The 14599-nt window shown below is 42.6% G+C and overlaps 1 protein-coding gene across 1 annotated transcript in view; it reads right to left on the reverse strand.

Annotated features, from left to right (window-relative positions):
* The window catches only part of NHSL1 (NHS like 1), a 68377-nt gene that overhangs the window by 6274 nt on the left and 47504 nt on the right, over positions 1-14599 (reverse strand). The window contains exons 5-7 of the mRNA XM_053973287.1: positions 13631-13762; positions 1482-4886; positions 809-938 (exon numbers count right to left, since the gene is read on the reverse strand). Of these exons, the coding sequence (XP_053829262.1) occupies positions 809-938; positions 1482-4886; positions 13631-13762 (3667 nt within the window). The remainder of the gene's footprint in view (positions 1-808; positions 939-1481; positions 4887-13630; positions 13763-14599) is intronic.

A 14599-nucleotide genomic window follows, 5' to 3' on the forward strand; every position in this document is an offset into this window, starting at 1 on the left:
GCCACGCCCAGCCCGGCCCGGGCGGCTCCGGCCGTGGTCCGGGAGCACTGCTCCAAGGGAGCCCGCGTTCCCTGCTCTGCCTTTGGGCGTTCCCGTCCTTGGGGCTTTCTTGGGTTTTCTTCTTTCTGAGCACCTAACGTGAACAGCACATTAATCTAGCCACCATTCCGGATGATTTTGTTTTCAAGGGAAATGAATAATGCCATTAATAATAGAGCCCGTATTGCACGTTTCATTCATGAACCAGTTTGACACAAAATACCCGACCTCAGGCTGGATTATGGCAAACTATAATCCAGCGTTTGCCATATGTTTTGCCATATGACTGACATGTTGTGTTACTTGCCAGTTTCAGCCACGCTTGCCATGAAGCATTAGCGTTGAGCCTCTGTCCCAAACTGCACCATATAAGCAGCGAAGAGAGTAAAAAGAGATGGAGAAGAACGAGAATGAAAACAGAAGATACACAGAAAAAGCAACAGTAGAGTTAATATGGCAGATTGAGAACAGCACAGTAAATACTAGATGTAAATTGATATTTTAAAGGGCAAGATATTTATAATATAATCTACATCCATTTAATCTGGGTGGGTTTAGTTCAGAATGGATTAAATACATTTATAAAACAATAAAATGCAAGTTCTTTTCCTAATCTTTTTCACATATAGCCTTACTAGAAAGTTGATAAATACGTGCTTTCTGTTAAAGCCATGACTGTTTTAATTGGGTGTTCAATAAAAGAATGTAAAATTTATTTCTGAGAGACCTACCGCACCTGACAGTACAGGAAGGGCAGTTTCTACAGTACCTGTGAATGGCTGCAAAAAGATCCTCAGTAGTCCTTGGTCTTGCTGGTGTTGCCACTCCATCTGTCTCTTCCCCATAACTACTGCTTGGCAGGAATGAACTACTGGCTGTGTCTGATTCAAACACCTCCACTATGCAAAGAGAATGAACAACACAGTCAGTCTGTCGTGCGAACCCCACGGGCACACAGTCCTGAAACCAGCCCTTGCTGCCTCCAAGGAGAAGCATTCAATGGACTGAGTGAGTGCAGCGCTGTCATTATTGCCATTTCAGATCAACACTTGCTTAGGGAACTGCAGTGCATGAAATACATGCCTGTGCCTGCTCACACATAACAAGCGGAAAACAGTAACAAAACAGAATTTGTAACATTTCCACTAAAATGCAAAACCAGTATTAAAAAATTAACGGCTTTCATAGCATGCTTTAATACTACCATAGTTAAATAAAGCATTTTCTTTCTGTGTCTCCAACAATGTGAAGTCAGAAAGGAATTGTATGAAATGTCATACAGTATTAATCAGATCCCTGCAACTTCTTTTGTTTTAGATTTAACAATCACAAGAGGTTCTGCCCTTTACAGAATGCCACCTCAATGCTAGGATGGCTATTCTCACTCCCTATCTTCTTCAAAATAGCTACTGCTGCATCTGAATTAGAGAAAAGAGACTCACCACTTTCGTTCTCTTGAGATAGCTGCCCGTCAGTGTTACTGCAACTGTCTTGGCTGCTGCCTGAACTGCTTCCTTCATCAAAAGCAGACTGCTCCTCCTGCCTGGGTTCTTCTTGAACTGGTGATGCAGCAGGCTGTACCACAAAGACATTCGCTCCCACTGTCTCAGAGAAGGTGAATCCAGCAGCTCCTCCCTCAGGAACCAGGCTGCCAGAGTCCATCTCGCTAGAACCGAGTCCATCTGTAAGACAATTTCTCGCCTCCTCAGAGCGTGCAAGCACAGCGTCTCTCTTAGTTGGGCTTCTGGCAGTATCACTCACTTCAGCTGCTTTCTCCACTGTAGGGTCTAACTGTGGAGGTGGTACCAGAAGGAACAGTTTGGGTTTCTTTGAAATAGGAGGTGGTTTCTTGCTTGGCAATACAACCTGAGTCTTGTCAGGAGATGCTGGTGACCCCTGAAGCGACATGCCAGAAGGGAGGTCTTCACTCTGCACTGAGGACTCAGGTGTATCATCAGTGGCTGACCCCAGAGCATCAGCTTCAGAAGATTTCTTTAGACCTACTGCACTCACTGGCTTTTGATCACTGTCAAGCACAGGTGTGTTATCAGAGAGAATGAGAGGAGAACCCCGAGACAGTGCATTTTTAAATGAGGTGCCTTGAGTTTTTATTTCCTCATTGCCTAAGCTGGTACTGAGTTTTAGTGAGAGAGATGGCTTTAACAAAGACTGTGATGATGAATTTGCAGTACCCTTTTCCTGAGAAGTGGTTTCAGAAACAGATTCAGTTGATGATTCACCTTCTGTCGATTTTTTCACAGACCTCAACTGCACCATTTGCAGTGCTTTGGTGGTTACTAATGGCATCACAGGTCTTGATGAATCTTGCTTGTTGACTGGCTGTTTCACTGGACTGTAGCAAGAATCCTCCTGGCTGCGTCTCTTAAAAGAATACTGTGGGTACATCGCTGCACCTTTTGTTATTTTGGGATCAAGCGGTGGTGCTGGTGGCAGGACAGCCAAGGGGCAAGAAGGAGGAGGAGGAACAGGGGAAGAGAACGAACTGATGGAGGCTTCTTGCGGAAACCATGGGACAGTCTGAGCAAAGGTAGAACTTACACTAGCTTCTGGCGGAGGAGGGGGGAACGTGGGAGAGGTCGACAATGGTGACAGATCCATTACTTCTGCTGGAGGAGGAGGAGGAGGAGGAGAAAGCTCAGGGCAATGCTGAGATGTTGGAAGAGGAGGTGGTGGAGGAGGTGCACCAGAATCCACAGGAGGGCTCAGGACAGGGTCCAGTTTCTTCACACTCACACTCCCTTCAGTAGATGTATTTGAAGAAAGAGAAGTAGATGACGAAGACATGGAAACTGAAGACAAAAGAGAGGACTTCCTTTCAGGCACTTTAGGCTTCATCTTGGATTTCCCATTTCCTGATGATGCAGACTTTACAAGTACAGGCACTGGAGTAAGCGCAGTGGGTGTATTGGACTGGCTGGAGTACCCACTCGATGGTGATGTGACTCGGTGGGATTTCTCGGGAGAAGCACTCTTTGGTTTGGCCAGTCCACTGGACACTTGTGGCACAGAAGCCCTTGAGCCATCACTGAAGTGGCTGATGCTGTAATCGCTGAGAGCAGATGAAGTACTGGCAGAATGGGTCACTGGAGATTTCACCTGGTCATCTGCCACTGCAGCATAGTCACTGTAGTAACCCCACTGGTCAGCATACTCCGACTTTATGCTACTTGTTTCACTCTGGGAGGGAGTGACTGTGCAGATGGAATACAGGTTTGGAGCAGTGGTGGACATCATGCTGCTGCTCGCGCTGACTGAGCTTTGGCTGCGGGAGCGCAACACCCAGGGATCCTCATAATCACTGCAGGGACTCTGGGAAGGGGAGCTGCTATTTTTGCACTTGAGATTCAGCTGCAAAGAATGCTGGAGAGTGGCAATGAGGGTTTCATCAAGTATCTGTCCATTGGATTGGGCTTTCTTCTTAGGCACCCTTCTGAGTGAGTCTGTTCTGGATGGTGGCAAAGGTGGCTTCTTTGCCTTTTTCAGTGAGATGTTTCTTGCAAGGGATTTGTCCCCTTGGCCTAAGTGGTCATCCTGATGTTTCTTCTCCTTTCCTTCAAAGACATTTATCACGCTGTCTCGGGGGTTCTCAAAACCATTAGTACTGTTGCATGGCAGGTCTGCCTTCAGTCCGGAGTCCATATGCATGGAGCCATAATAGCCATCCTGGTCCACAGAATACAGGGAAGTAGAATCATCCCTGACTGATGTCCTCTCCAGGCTACTGCTGCTCAGATTGCTACCGGACGTGGCACAGCCTGGTGTCGTACAAACCACCTTGCGTGAAGGGGTCTCGCTGTTTTCTGAAGACTTGTACAACCAATGCTCTGTGCTGCTCACTGCTGCCTGTGCTCGCTCCCCAGAATAGCTGGATTCACTCCGACCATCGCTGTCCTGGGAAGGGCTTGCTAAAGCAGCAGGGTTCCTACAGCTGTAACTCATGCTCTGAGACCCAGCCTCTGCAATGCCAGGAGTGCTTAGAGAGACAGCAGAGTCACCAAGAGAAAGCATCATAACAGTGGTAGATGGGATGGTATCTGAAGTCTGTGAGTGACGTGTGGAGCTACTCTCACTCCAGTTACCACTTGAAGAATGGTGATCTTCCTTCCCACTTACTGCACTGCTGGCAGCAGGATTGTCTCTTGGATTTGGAAAGGCAGTGGAGCTGGAAATTTTACTATCCAATGATCCAACACTCTGGGCAGCATGAATAAGGATAACCTCCGAGGAGGAGGACAGTGTTGCATTGGGTATGATGCTTGTTGAGTAAGTGGCATGAGGAGAGACCACACATGCTGGGCTTGAGGACTTCTCGCTATCACAGCTTCTCACCTCTTGGGACTTTGGCCTTGACGGAGTCCCCATCGTAGGATTACTCCTCAGATGCACAACACTATCATCCACTTGCAATTTACTTATCTGGTGGGGTAAAGTGCCAGCAATGTCTTCTGTCTGCCTTGACATCATGCTCTGTGTCTGATCTAGGGACTGCAGAGACACTCTCGCACCAACCCGAGGCAAGCTGTGGAAACCCATATCGTTATTTTGGCGAGAAGCAAATATAACTGCAGCAGAATCGCTCATCACTGACATGTTTCCAGATGAGCTGGAGAACTGAGACATTTGTGCTGCAATGCCTTGTCCTTTCTGTGCTCGTATTCTTCTCATCGAAGGGGGCACAACTTTAACTTCCTCCGTCTGGCAGCTGGTGTCCTTGGTTTCAGAGCGCTGCACAGCAGAGCGATAGCTGTCTAGCCTCCCTAGCGTGGAACAGTGATCTGGGACATACATCGAATGCCCTCGGAAATCACTTTGGCCAGTACCAACTGCTGGAGTCAAAATAAAAGAATTATTTCTTGAAGCGCAAATTCACATTTATCTTCTCACTCATTTAAAAAAAAAAACAGCAACTCAGCAAACTGTTCGATCCCCATGCTCCTGCAGGTTATGCCTTCTGAAGAAGAATCTGCAACAATGGATTTTGCAGAGGCATCATCTGTTTTCTGCATTTCTCTTCCTTTTTTCTTTATTACCAGGAACCTTCTGCTTACAGAACTGTCTACGTTCCTGCCGCACATTCGACACATGAAATCCTCTGTTTATGACATGGTAATAATTTCCATAGTAATCAGTTATGTCAGAAACCAAGTAGTACTGTTTGACTTCCAGTAGGCAATGCAGCAGGAACACACAAAAGCCCGAGAAACATCAAGTGTGTTCCCATGCTAATGCCTCATGCAATAAAGAAAAGGGGAAGGAAATCTGAGACTAATATGAATAAAGGATCTACTTTTTACAAGCATTACACTTCAGAAAAAAATATTTCAGGAGACACAGATAGCTCTCCAAGTCCTGCAGTTTGTCTGAAAGAATGCTAACACATGGAAACATGCATTGTTTTACCACAAGTAATACATATGCTGTAACAGCATTCATATAAGCATTATCCAACACTGCAAAGAAAACCATTAGATGACGTTTCTCCATACAACTGCTTTCTATTTATCATAAAGGAAAAACACTAAGAACTGGGGGAAAGAAACAGCTGGTATTGATGGTTGTCTCATCCTCAGCACCATCAGGAAATAAAAAAAAAAAAATCACTTTTTCTACAAGAAGGAATAATAACATATTGGCATAACTCCCCCCACCCCCAACTTTGAAGACACTGGAAAATCAGTTTTAGTTCAATTTGTAGCTATCACCGGGTCAATGGAAAGGATTTTAAGGCTCTTTTAAACTTACAATTATATTGGTAGCCACCTTTTAAAATCACAAACCAGAGGACTGCTTTAAAATTAGTCTGTGTAAAGCTGTTGCTTTTGAGTTCAGTTGCACTGCTGTATAAATAGCAAGAGAGAGGCAGGCATGCTGCTGGAGATGCTGGTAAGGATGCTACACATATGTCACTGTGGGGGAGAACTGGTTATTTCAAGTCTCTGCCTTAGTGAGTCTCAGGAGCAATAAAGTAGCATGCCTGAAAGAAATGTTCTCCTTTCATATTTACTGTATGAAACTGCATTGGGAGGATAGGTATTCTTATCATGCAGCTTTAAAAACACCACTTAAAGGACATTTAATCATCCTCATTCTTGGCAGGCAAAAGAGGCATTTAGGGTAAGGAAAAGAGGGCTCTGAAAAGGCTACAGTTAAAGCAGCACACACAAAAAGGATTGTTTACTTCTTTTCCTCAGGCATGTAAGTAGTCTTTCAGCAGCTTGAAGCCTAGTTAGCTTGCTTTGTGTAAATTCTCTTGCTCTCATAAAAATGCAGCCTCTTTCTGCTTCTGGTAGAGCTTTGCTGCAAAGCTAGATACTCAGATGCTGGCAAATGTCTTGGATAATCTAATACAAGATACTGTCAGAACAGATGGACTACTGCAGCCAACCAAGAGAGGGATTTGCATATTCCGTATGCAGTTATTAAGAACTGTACAGTAAGAAAAATAATCATCCTTTCCAGGTGTATTTTTTTCTATGGAATCAGTGCACCCCTTTGGTTAAGAAAGAGAAAAACATCAAAGTAGACATTACAAATGTTTCTGGAACCATGACATCACTGATTTTAATGTTGGTCAATTAAAAATATCTGGTAACAAAAATCTGCATGCCAAGATATGTAAATAACCAAAGAGATGGGGTATTTTTCTTCTTCTGCCACTGTGAAACACACACACGCACACAAACACATATGCAGATGAGACAAAAGGCTTGTGCTGGTGGAGAATGAAGCTGTCAGCACTACAGCAAGTGTCTAATACTGTCACACACTGACCTGTGGCTGAGAGCATTTGTATGTGGTATGTCTGTACTGTATTCACAGAGGAAGCTAAATGCACCCTCTTTCACAAGTAGTATAATGCAGATGGGTGTTTTATGTCTGTTCAAAATGTTACTGCTGGAGAAGGTAAATGGCAAAGTGAACCAATGCTGGACTTGCTAATCTCTCCTTCTCCTTTCAAAACAAGGAGAGTTAGAATCATTTATTGGGACATACTGTTCATGGTAAATGCACAGTGATGTCTGAAAAAGAAAATTAATGGCACTGAATAAAAAAGGCCACTGAATAAAGGAGGCCACTGAAGGCTATACCAAAATGCCTGGTGCAGCAGCTCCTGCCCCTTCCCTTGGCACACACCCCAAAAAAGCCTGGGCACTGCTGGCTGCCCCAGCCAGAACAGTACACTAACAAGAGGGCAGCATCAACAACCAGCTACAGGATGCTGCTGAGAACCAGTGCTTACCCTGGGTTTGTTACCAGAATAGATGTCATTTATGGTCCAGCCTAATATGCTCTGGGAAACTGCATAAATTGACTCAACAGCAGCAAATGTTCACAACCTCAATACTGCAGGGAAGCCCACTGGGGCAAATCTTTGCAATGGTGTGGGGCCTCTTCTAGTCAGAATGATTCAGAGCCCAAATAAACACAGGATTATGGAGGGCAAGACAGCCCAGCTTCAGACAGATAAACTACAGGGCTACATCCTTCAATCCTTCTATGGGATATGGTCAGGGAAGGAATTTTGCATTGTTGTTACTATTACAGGAACATAACTTTGAGGTTTTAAGAAATTTTTTTTTTTTAGAATTCTGAAACTCTATCAGCAAAGCTGTGAGGATTTACTCTTTTTATAGTTCTATTTTCTGAAGAGGGACAACAGAAATCTGCAGGGAAAATGGTTCAAAAAACCAACCAGAGGAACATTTAAGACTCAGGTATACTGGTAAAATGCTGAGGTGTTTATGATTTTGGTGAAATTCAGAGGAGGGTAGCAAGGAATATTTTATTTGCGATTTACAAATGCACTGTAAAACCCCCACTCACCTCTAGAGTAATACTGGAAAGTAAGGACTTTCAAATCCCCTTAAAATCTTTGTTAGTACTGCAGCTAGAAGCCAATCCCATTCTAAGGGACAGCTCAAGCCTTTGACTAAGCACACTAATAATGTTAGGTTTGTCAGAAAACACCTACTTAAATAAATAGCAGTCAGAAGATAGAAGATATCTGCAACACCAAAATCCTTGAAGAGAATCAGATCTTTTAAAGAATACCATCCATAAATCCATCAAGTTGCAGGGAAAACGTGTGAGCAGACTGCAGCAAAAAATGCTGCAGAACCAGACATCAGATTACTGATGCTGAACATTATAAAGTCAGAAGTATGTGCAAACTGGGTGCATGATAAAAGTGGCTGAAAGTAATTGTCCTGTCTGCCTTTTGTATGATCCTGTATCCAGCAGCACTGCAGTCAGTGCTACGTCCACCACAGCAGACCTGTATCTATGCTCTTCTTCATTACCCTACTATGCTGCAAATCTCTCACGGCAAATGCTCTTCACTAATGTGCATGTTCAGTGCAGGCTCCAGCAGCTAGTAAAGAATACCCACTCTGGGGACTCTGGTAGTCACTGGTGTTGCTCATTAGAGAGGACAGGGATTGAGAATGACAAATTTGGCAAATTTGATGGGGAAGAAAGTGTGTCTGTATATAATCCCTGGGGCCTAGCTACTAGCAGCCCTGCTGTGACTCCAGCTGATCTGGTGCCACCAGCAGCTCGTTGCAGAGAATCACATGAAAGGTCCTCTGCATTGAAATGAGCATGGAAAACTGAGGGCTTGAAAAGATAAACAGCGTGTGTGTTGGTGTCACAAAGCAGATGTCTGTTTCAACGAGAACAAAGAAGTAGTCTCTCTTACCTTCTGACTAACCATTTTTAATGTAAGCACTTGTTTCTTATGCCACAGGCACATTCCTAAGGTGTGTTGCTCTCACTGCCTCCTCATGCCCCACCTAGCAATCCTGCAAACCTGGTAAACTGGCTAAGTCACTGTGCAGGCACCACAGTTTAGTGTTACAAAAAAAAAAACCCCAGATATTCTGTTTTACCCCAGCAATTACAAACTGAGTGATTTTAACAGATACACAACAAGAAACAGACAAGTACACTGGGCTTATGGCAATTTTAAGGAATTTTCATTGTGATCCATGAAGCATCTGTAATCTCTCAGAGGGGAAGAAAAATATTGCAGTGAATCTTGTGAAACTTTTCAGTACTGCCAGCTAAAAAAAATCCTGAATACCTGCACATATCACTGCTACCCTGAGAGGCAGAACTCTGATGTAAGTATCAGGAATTCAGGTTTTCTTGATTCTGTTCATTTCTCTAACCTAACAGCCTCTGGAGAAGTTTATATTCTCGGCATCTGTGTTCTTCATTCTCCCAGTATCAAAAAGCAGATTATACCTGCTTTCTAACACCTGATCTATACATGGATAGTGCTGGAAAGGTAAAATTGTGAAAAACTACAGGTAGAAACCCAGTGTTAGTCAAAAGGCACAATAACTTTGAAACAGAGATATTCTCTCCAAAGACTGTTAAAGTTCCAAATAGAAGCAGGTGCAGAATTACTTGGCTGGAACAGCTGGGTATTTGTGTGGTATTTCTGTAGGACCAATGGGTATCTAGGACTTTTTTTACCCATGGGACCCGTAACTTGAGTGATTGCTAGCCCTGGAGGGAACTAATTGGAAAAGAGTATCAATTAAGAGGCGTTTTTAATAGAACAGCTGAGTTTTCAAAGATCAGAAGGACTCATTTGCCCCCATGTTGCTGAGATGGAATTGCTTCCTCTCAGGCATGTCAAGAGAGAGCTTCAACAGTCCCAAATGATACCTGAGACACCAACTGGTACCACCAGGGGTCTGAGCTGCACGGCAAGAAAGCAAATGAAGGACTGACAGTTGAGGTGTCAGTTGTTTCCATCCCAATGACTGACATGAGATCCAACAGGTGACAGTGAGCTACTGAAAAAGTGAGGTAGGAAAATAAGCCGAAAAAACAGTATGAGGTTATTCTGACCCTTTGAACCTTTAGGTCAAGAAGGGGAAAAGAAAGTACATGGGGCAAGAAAATCACAGAACCAAAACGACTACGAATTGCATCTCTAAGATGTAAAAAAAGGATTGGATCTGTAACATGGAAAAAAAAGGATTTAAATAATCTAAATGAAGCATAAAATTAGAAGACATTTTTGGAAACCAAGAAGACAGAAAATTTACGTTGGAATAAAAAAAACCCCATCAAACAGACAGAAGGAGGAATCAAAAGGTGGAGAAGTTGAAGATGTTTTCCTCTCCCCTGTTTTGGTAGGGTATGTTTATTAGGAACTGTGTTGGAACTGATAGTCAAGTCTGAGACCTGCTCCTCCTTGCAAGACAGGGAGGGAGTCTGAGACATCAGAAGCTGCCCACTGGTGTCTAGGATTGCACTGGTGCAGAGCTCTGAGAATCACTCACAGCCAGGTAACTTAGAACTTCACAAAAAGAAAGTTAGACTGAGCTAGACCCTAGAGCACTGACACAAAGAAGGGACCATGGAAAGGTGGAAAGCATTTTGCTGCCTTTACTTCATCTGGAGAGTTGGAATGCATGAAGGGAGCTGATGATAACCAAGAGCCAAGAAATGTGCAAGGCCAGTGACAGGCTCTTCCAGAGAGGTGCTCATCTCTACCGAACTTCTGTTTGGGAATCATCTTCTTGTCTGAGGGGCGAATATAGGTTTGCATATAAGGTACCATCTGAAGAAGACATCTAGAGACAATGGATAATGGCAACAGAGCAGAGAAATCAAGAGCACTTGAAGTAAAACATCTCAAAGTTTCTTGTTCTTTCTGCCATTTTGACTCAATACTGACTCCCATTAAGTATGTATGTAATATTTATGTTCGGTAAGACAAGGAAGGTAATTCAGAAGCATGCAGAACTAATTCTTTATCATTGCTGTCTTTGGCAGAGAGAAGAATGCTTTGCCTTCTTCTCCTTTTACTTTGGTGTCACTCTTCTAAATAGTACTGAGAGGGTGCTGCAGTTAAAAAACAACTTCAAAAAGTAGTTGCCATCTCTAAACTGGTAGACACTTCACATTCTGACTGTGTCTCAGAATCCCATCTATCACGTTGCATTTTATTTACACAGAATTTTTTATGCAGAATTTTCCAGTCTACACAGAGAGACTGGCTCATCGCTGGAAGACACCTGTGAAAACATAACAGCATTTCCATGCTAAAAAGCAGGAATGTTTAAAGATACTTTGAGCACATGGGTGAAGTTAATGTTTCCTTTCAGTATGTCTGGCTAAGTTCTATGAGGGCACCACATCCGGTGAGCTCAGGCCAGCAGCCAGTGCAGGCTTTCTCTTCTGCTTGGTCTCTTCTGTTCCAAAGGACCCAAAGCAGCCAAGGGAGAACCCCAGCAGCTTGGCCTCACAAAAGTTCTTCTAGGCTCTCTCACAAGAAATGAAAATAGTCCAAACCTGGTTGAAGCTTTGAGGTTCTCTCAAGTTTCTGCTTCCTTCTGAAGGATAAACAACTGGTTACAAGAATCTGCTGTATATATTGGTTATTTAGCCTGCACACAGCAACTCTAGTGTACCAAGGGATTTTAATCTTTGTGCAAATATTATAACCATTCACAGCAATGCTTTAGAGGAGAAACAAAGAGATTTATTCAGCTGAAACCACAGGGAGAATGTCAATATGCATAATGCAACTGCTTAATTTGGAGTTTAGTCCGGATACTTGTTCTGATCAAATGAACTGTGGAATGTTTTAAAACAACTCGTTGTTTGTTTTGGGACAGTGTAAGAGAAATAGGGAATGGACTGCTACAGAAATATCTGGGGAGTGACAGGGGAGAAAAGGCAGAAAGTGCACTGAACAGGGATGGGGGAGACTTGCAGTTATTCCCAGCTTTGCCAGCAGCCTGGTGGCTGACTGGCTATGTCACTTCACTGCAGTATGTCTGGTTTCCCCAGGTATAAGATAAGATACTATCACTCTTTTCTAGTGCACCTTCTGTCTTGTGATGGAAACCGATATGCTAATAGGATGGATACTGCCGTCACAGAGTTCTCCTGGCATACAATTTGCTCCCTGGAAGAGATACAACCACCATGGAAGCAACATGGAGCTCCTCAGACAACTTATGCCCTAAGGCAGATGGCTGAAGCCCTGTGTGCCTGCAGGCTGGGGGCCAGGGAACCATCCAGAGAGCGCTACTACAGTGGGATACTGACAGTCCACAATTTAAACTAGAAGCCAAGGGAAACCTCCAAGTAGCGCAACATGAAATGTGCTCAGCACAGACATGAAAGATGAAAATCAAGGTAAAAACTTGTCATCCTTAGTGAACCGATTGGCAAAAGTCATGAACTTCTTTTAAGGTATTAATTGAAGAATTCTTTTTAGGATAGATGCCAACGGCATTCTCAGTTTACTCCACCAAATACAACTACAGTTGATGTCTTCAAGCATGAAACATCTTTTTGAAATGATCACAAATGTAACCTTTACATTTTGTAAATGCTTTCTTGAGGCAGAGGATTCCCATGGCAGAGGACTCTTTCATTACAGATGCTGAAGGAGCACAGTTCCACTCACAAACTTTTCTGCATGTAATTGTCTGTTTCTTGGCTTTCTCTGTGCCTGATCCTCTAGCTCATTTCAAACCCATCCAGACAAGCTACAGAATTTTGTTTCTGTTTCTGAAAAATCCAGAAAAATGACCAAGAACTGAAAACATAATTAAAAATAAATAAATAAATAGATGCAACATGCAAGGTACTAAAACTTACTGAAATCATCAATATATGAGATGATTTCACATGTAAAGCACCAAAATTAAGTTCTGCCAGACTATTTTAAAACATATTTTTCCTCTATGGAAAAAAAAAAAAGGGGGGGGGGGGGGGAGATACTTTTATCTGTGAAGTTATAGTCTGGGAAAAACTGAAATAATTTTTCAAAAAATAAACTAAAATAACACAATTTAAATCAAAGAATTCTGCAAAAAGTGTCTGAAAGATCTGCCAAAATTCAGACTGTTTCATCAGCTTTGAATTCGCATCTATTATCAAATGGGAAGGAGATAGACCACATTTATACTACCTCAGGCAGTCCTCCTTCTTAATAAACCCAACTTACCTGGGTTTATTAGCTATTCCATATATTCTAAAGGAAAGAAATATATTCCATATATTCTATTACTTTAGAATATATGGAATAGCTAATAAACCCAGGTAAGTTACTGCCAATCAAGTAACACTGATACTTAAGGGGTTGCCAAAACTGAACTGGAAAATAGGTTCTTCACTCTGAATCTGCAATCCTTGGCAGATTCAGGAAGGCATCCATGAATTGATTTACTCCACTAAATAATTACTCACAAGCAATACATCTGCCCACTTCAGTTTTGCTTCGGTGAACATCCTGGAAGAGATGACCAAATCTGAAGGAAAGCATTAAAGTCCAGACACCTTACATCCCTGCACATTTTCATTGTACCAGTACACCATTTTCCAAACACCCTGTTCCCTTTAACAGATGGAAGTCAACAGATTAAAGGTCCCAGCTTCCCAATGCAAGAGGTGGCAAGGAGGCACACACATATTTGGAACTGAAATAGGCTATCAGACTGTATTTGGTTTCATGAGCACTGGTGATGTAGTTAGTCGAGTAATGATAAGCAGTGACAATGAACAGTGGATGGAATACAGTTCTGATGAGCCATACCTAGCTCCTTTTGTATGTTGTCAGGGATTCCTGTAATAGTCTTTCTCCTTTTGACTTTCTTCGGCCGTCTTACCACCGTGTCTGTGTAAATTAGAGACCGCCGAATGCTGGCTTGGCGGTCGAAATTCTCCCCTAATACATGGTAGAACAAGCAAAGCAACATTACTTCCAAGCACACTGACATCATGCACTTTCTTCCACTAGTTTTGTTGTAGAAATGGAAAAAAAGGCATTAATAAATGGTGTTAGCTTGGTCCTACAATGAAGGTTTACACTGAAGGAAGATACAGCACACTGTCACAGTAAGGCTTTAGACACAAATATCCATTACACAGTACTGCATGTTTTAAAAGGAATTCTGACTTCCTGAGCCCAATTCCTATTTGGTGAGAGCAGCTCTAATTCCACAAGCAAAGAGAATCCTTGCTTTATTTTGGCCCTTCATAGCTTTTTCTGTGGTTTTGTTAATTTATTTTTAAGTAATGAGCTGCAGAAAAAGCAAATCTGCTCATGAAAATGAAGGATCACAATGGTTTATGCAGGAACAGACATTGCTATTGGCAACAGCTATTACGATGCCTTTGCACAGCTCCATCATTAATTCGCATGAGGCCCTTTTTTTCATTCCAAGTTCCTCTGAACCTGTCAAGTGTACCGCATTTCTGGTGTTGATCTTTTAACACGAATACAAATAAGAACTATGGAGCACACAGAGATCAAACTGATCTCATGGACTCATAAATATTTCAGAGCGAAAGCTGCTTCAAATCGAAAATTTACAGATGATTATAAAAATATACAATGCCATGAGCTAAAAAAAATGTGTAAGTGCACTTTGCCAGACAAAGCCTTATGATGACCATGTGCTGTATCATAATGGGACCCAGAAGCACCACTATCATAAAGCAGCTTTTCTTTAGGAATTCACTTTTGTTTAGAGGTTTATAATTTGGCCATTTCAATAGCAGT

The sequence above is a fragment of the Vidua macroura genome, chromosome 3, assembly GCF_024509145.1.
Source record: "Vidua macroura isolate BioBank_ID:100142 chromosome 3, ASM2450914v1, whole genome shotgun sequence".
Taxonomy (NCBI): Eukaryota; Metazoa; Chordata; class Aves; order Passeriformes; family Viduidae; genus Vidua; species Vidua macroura.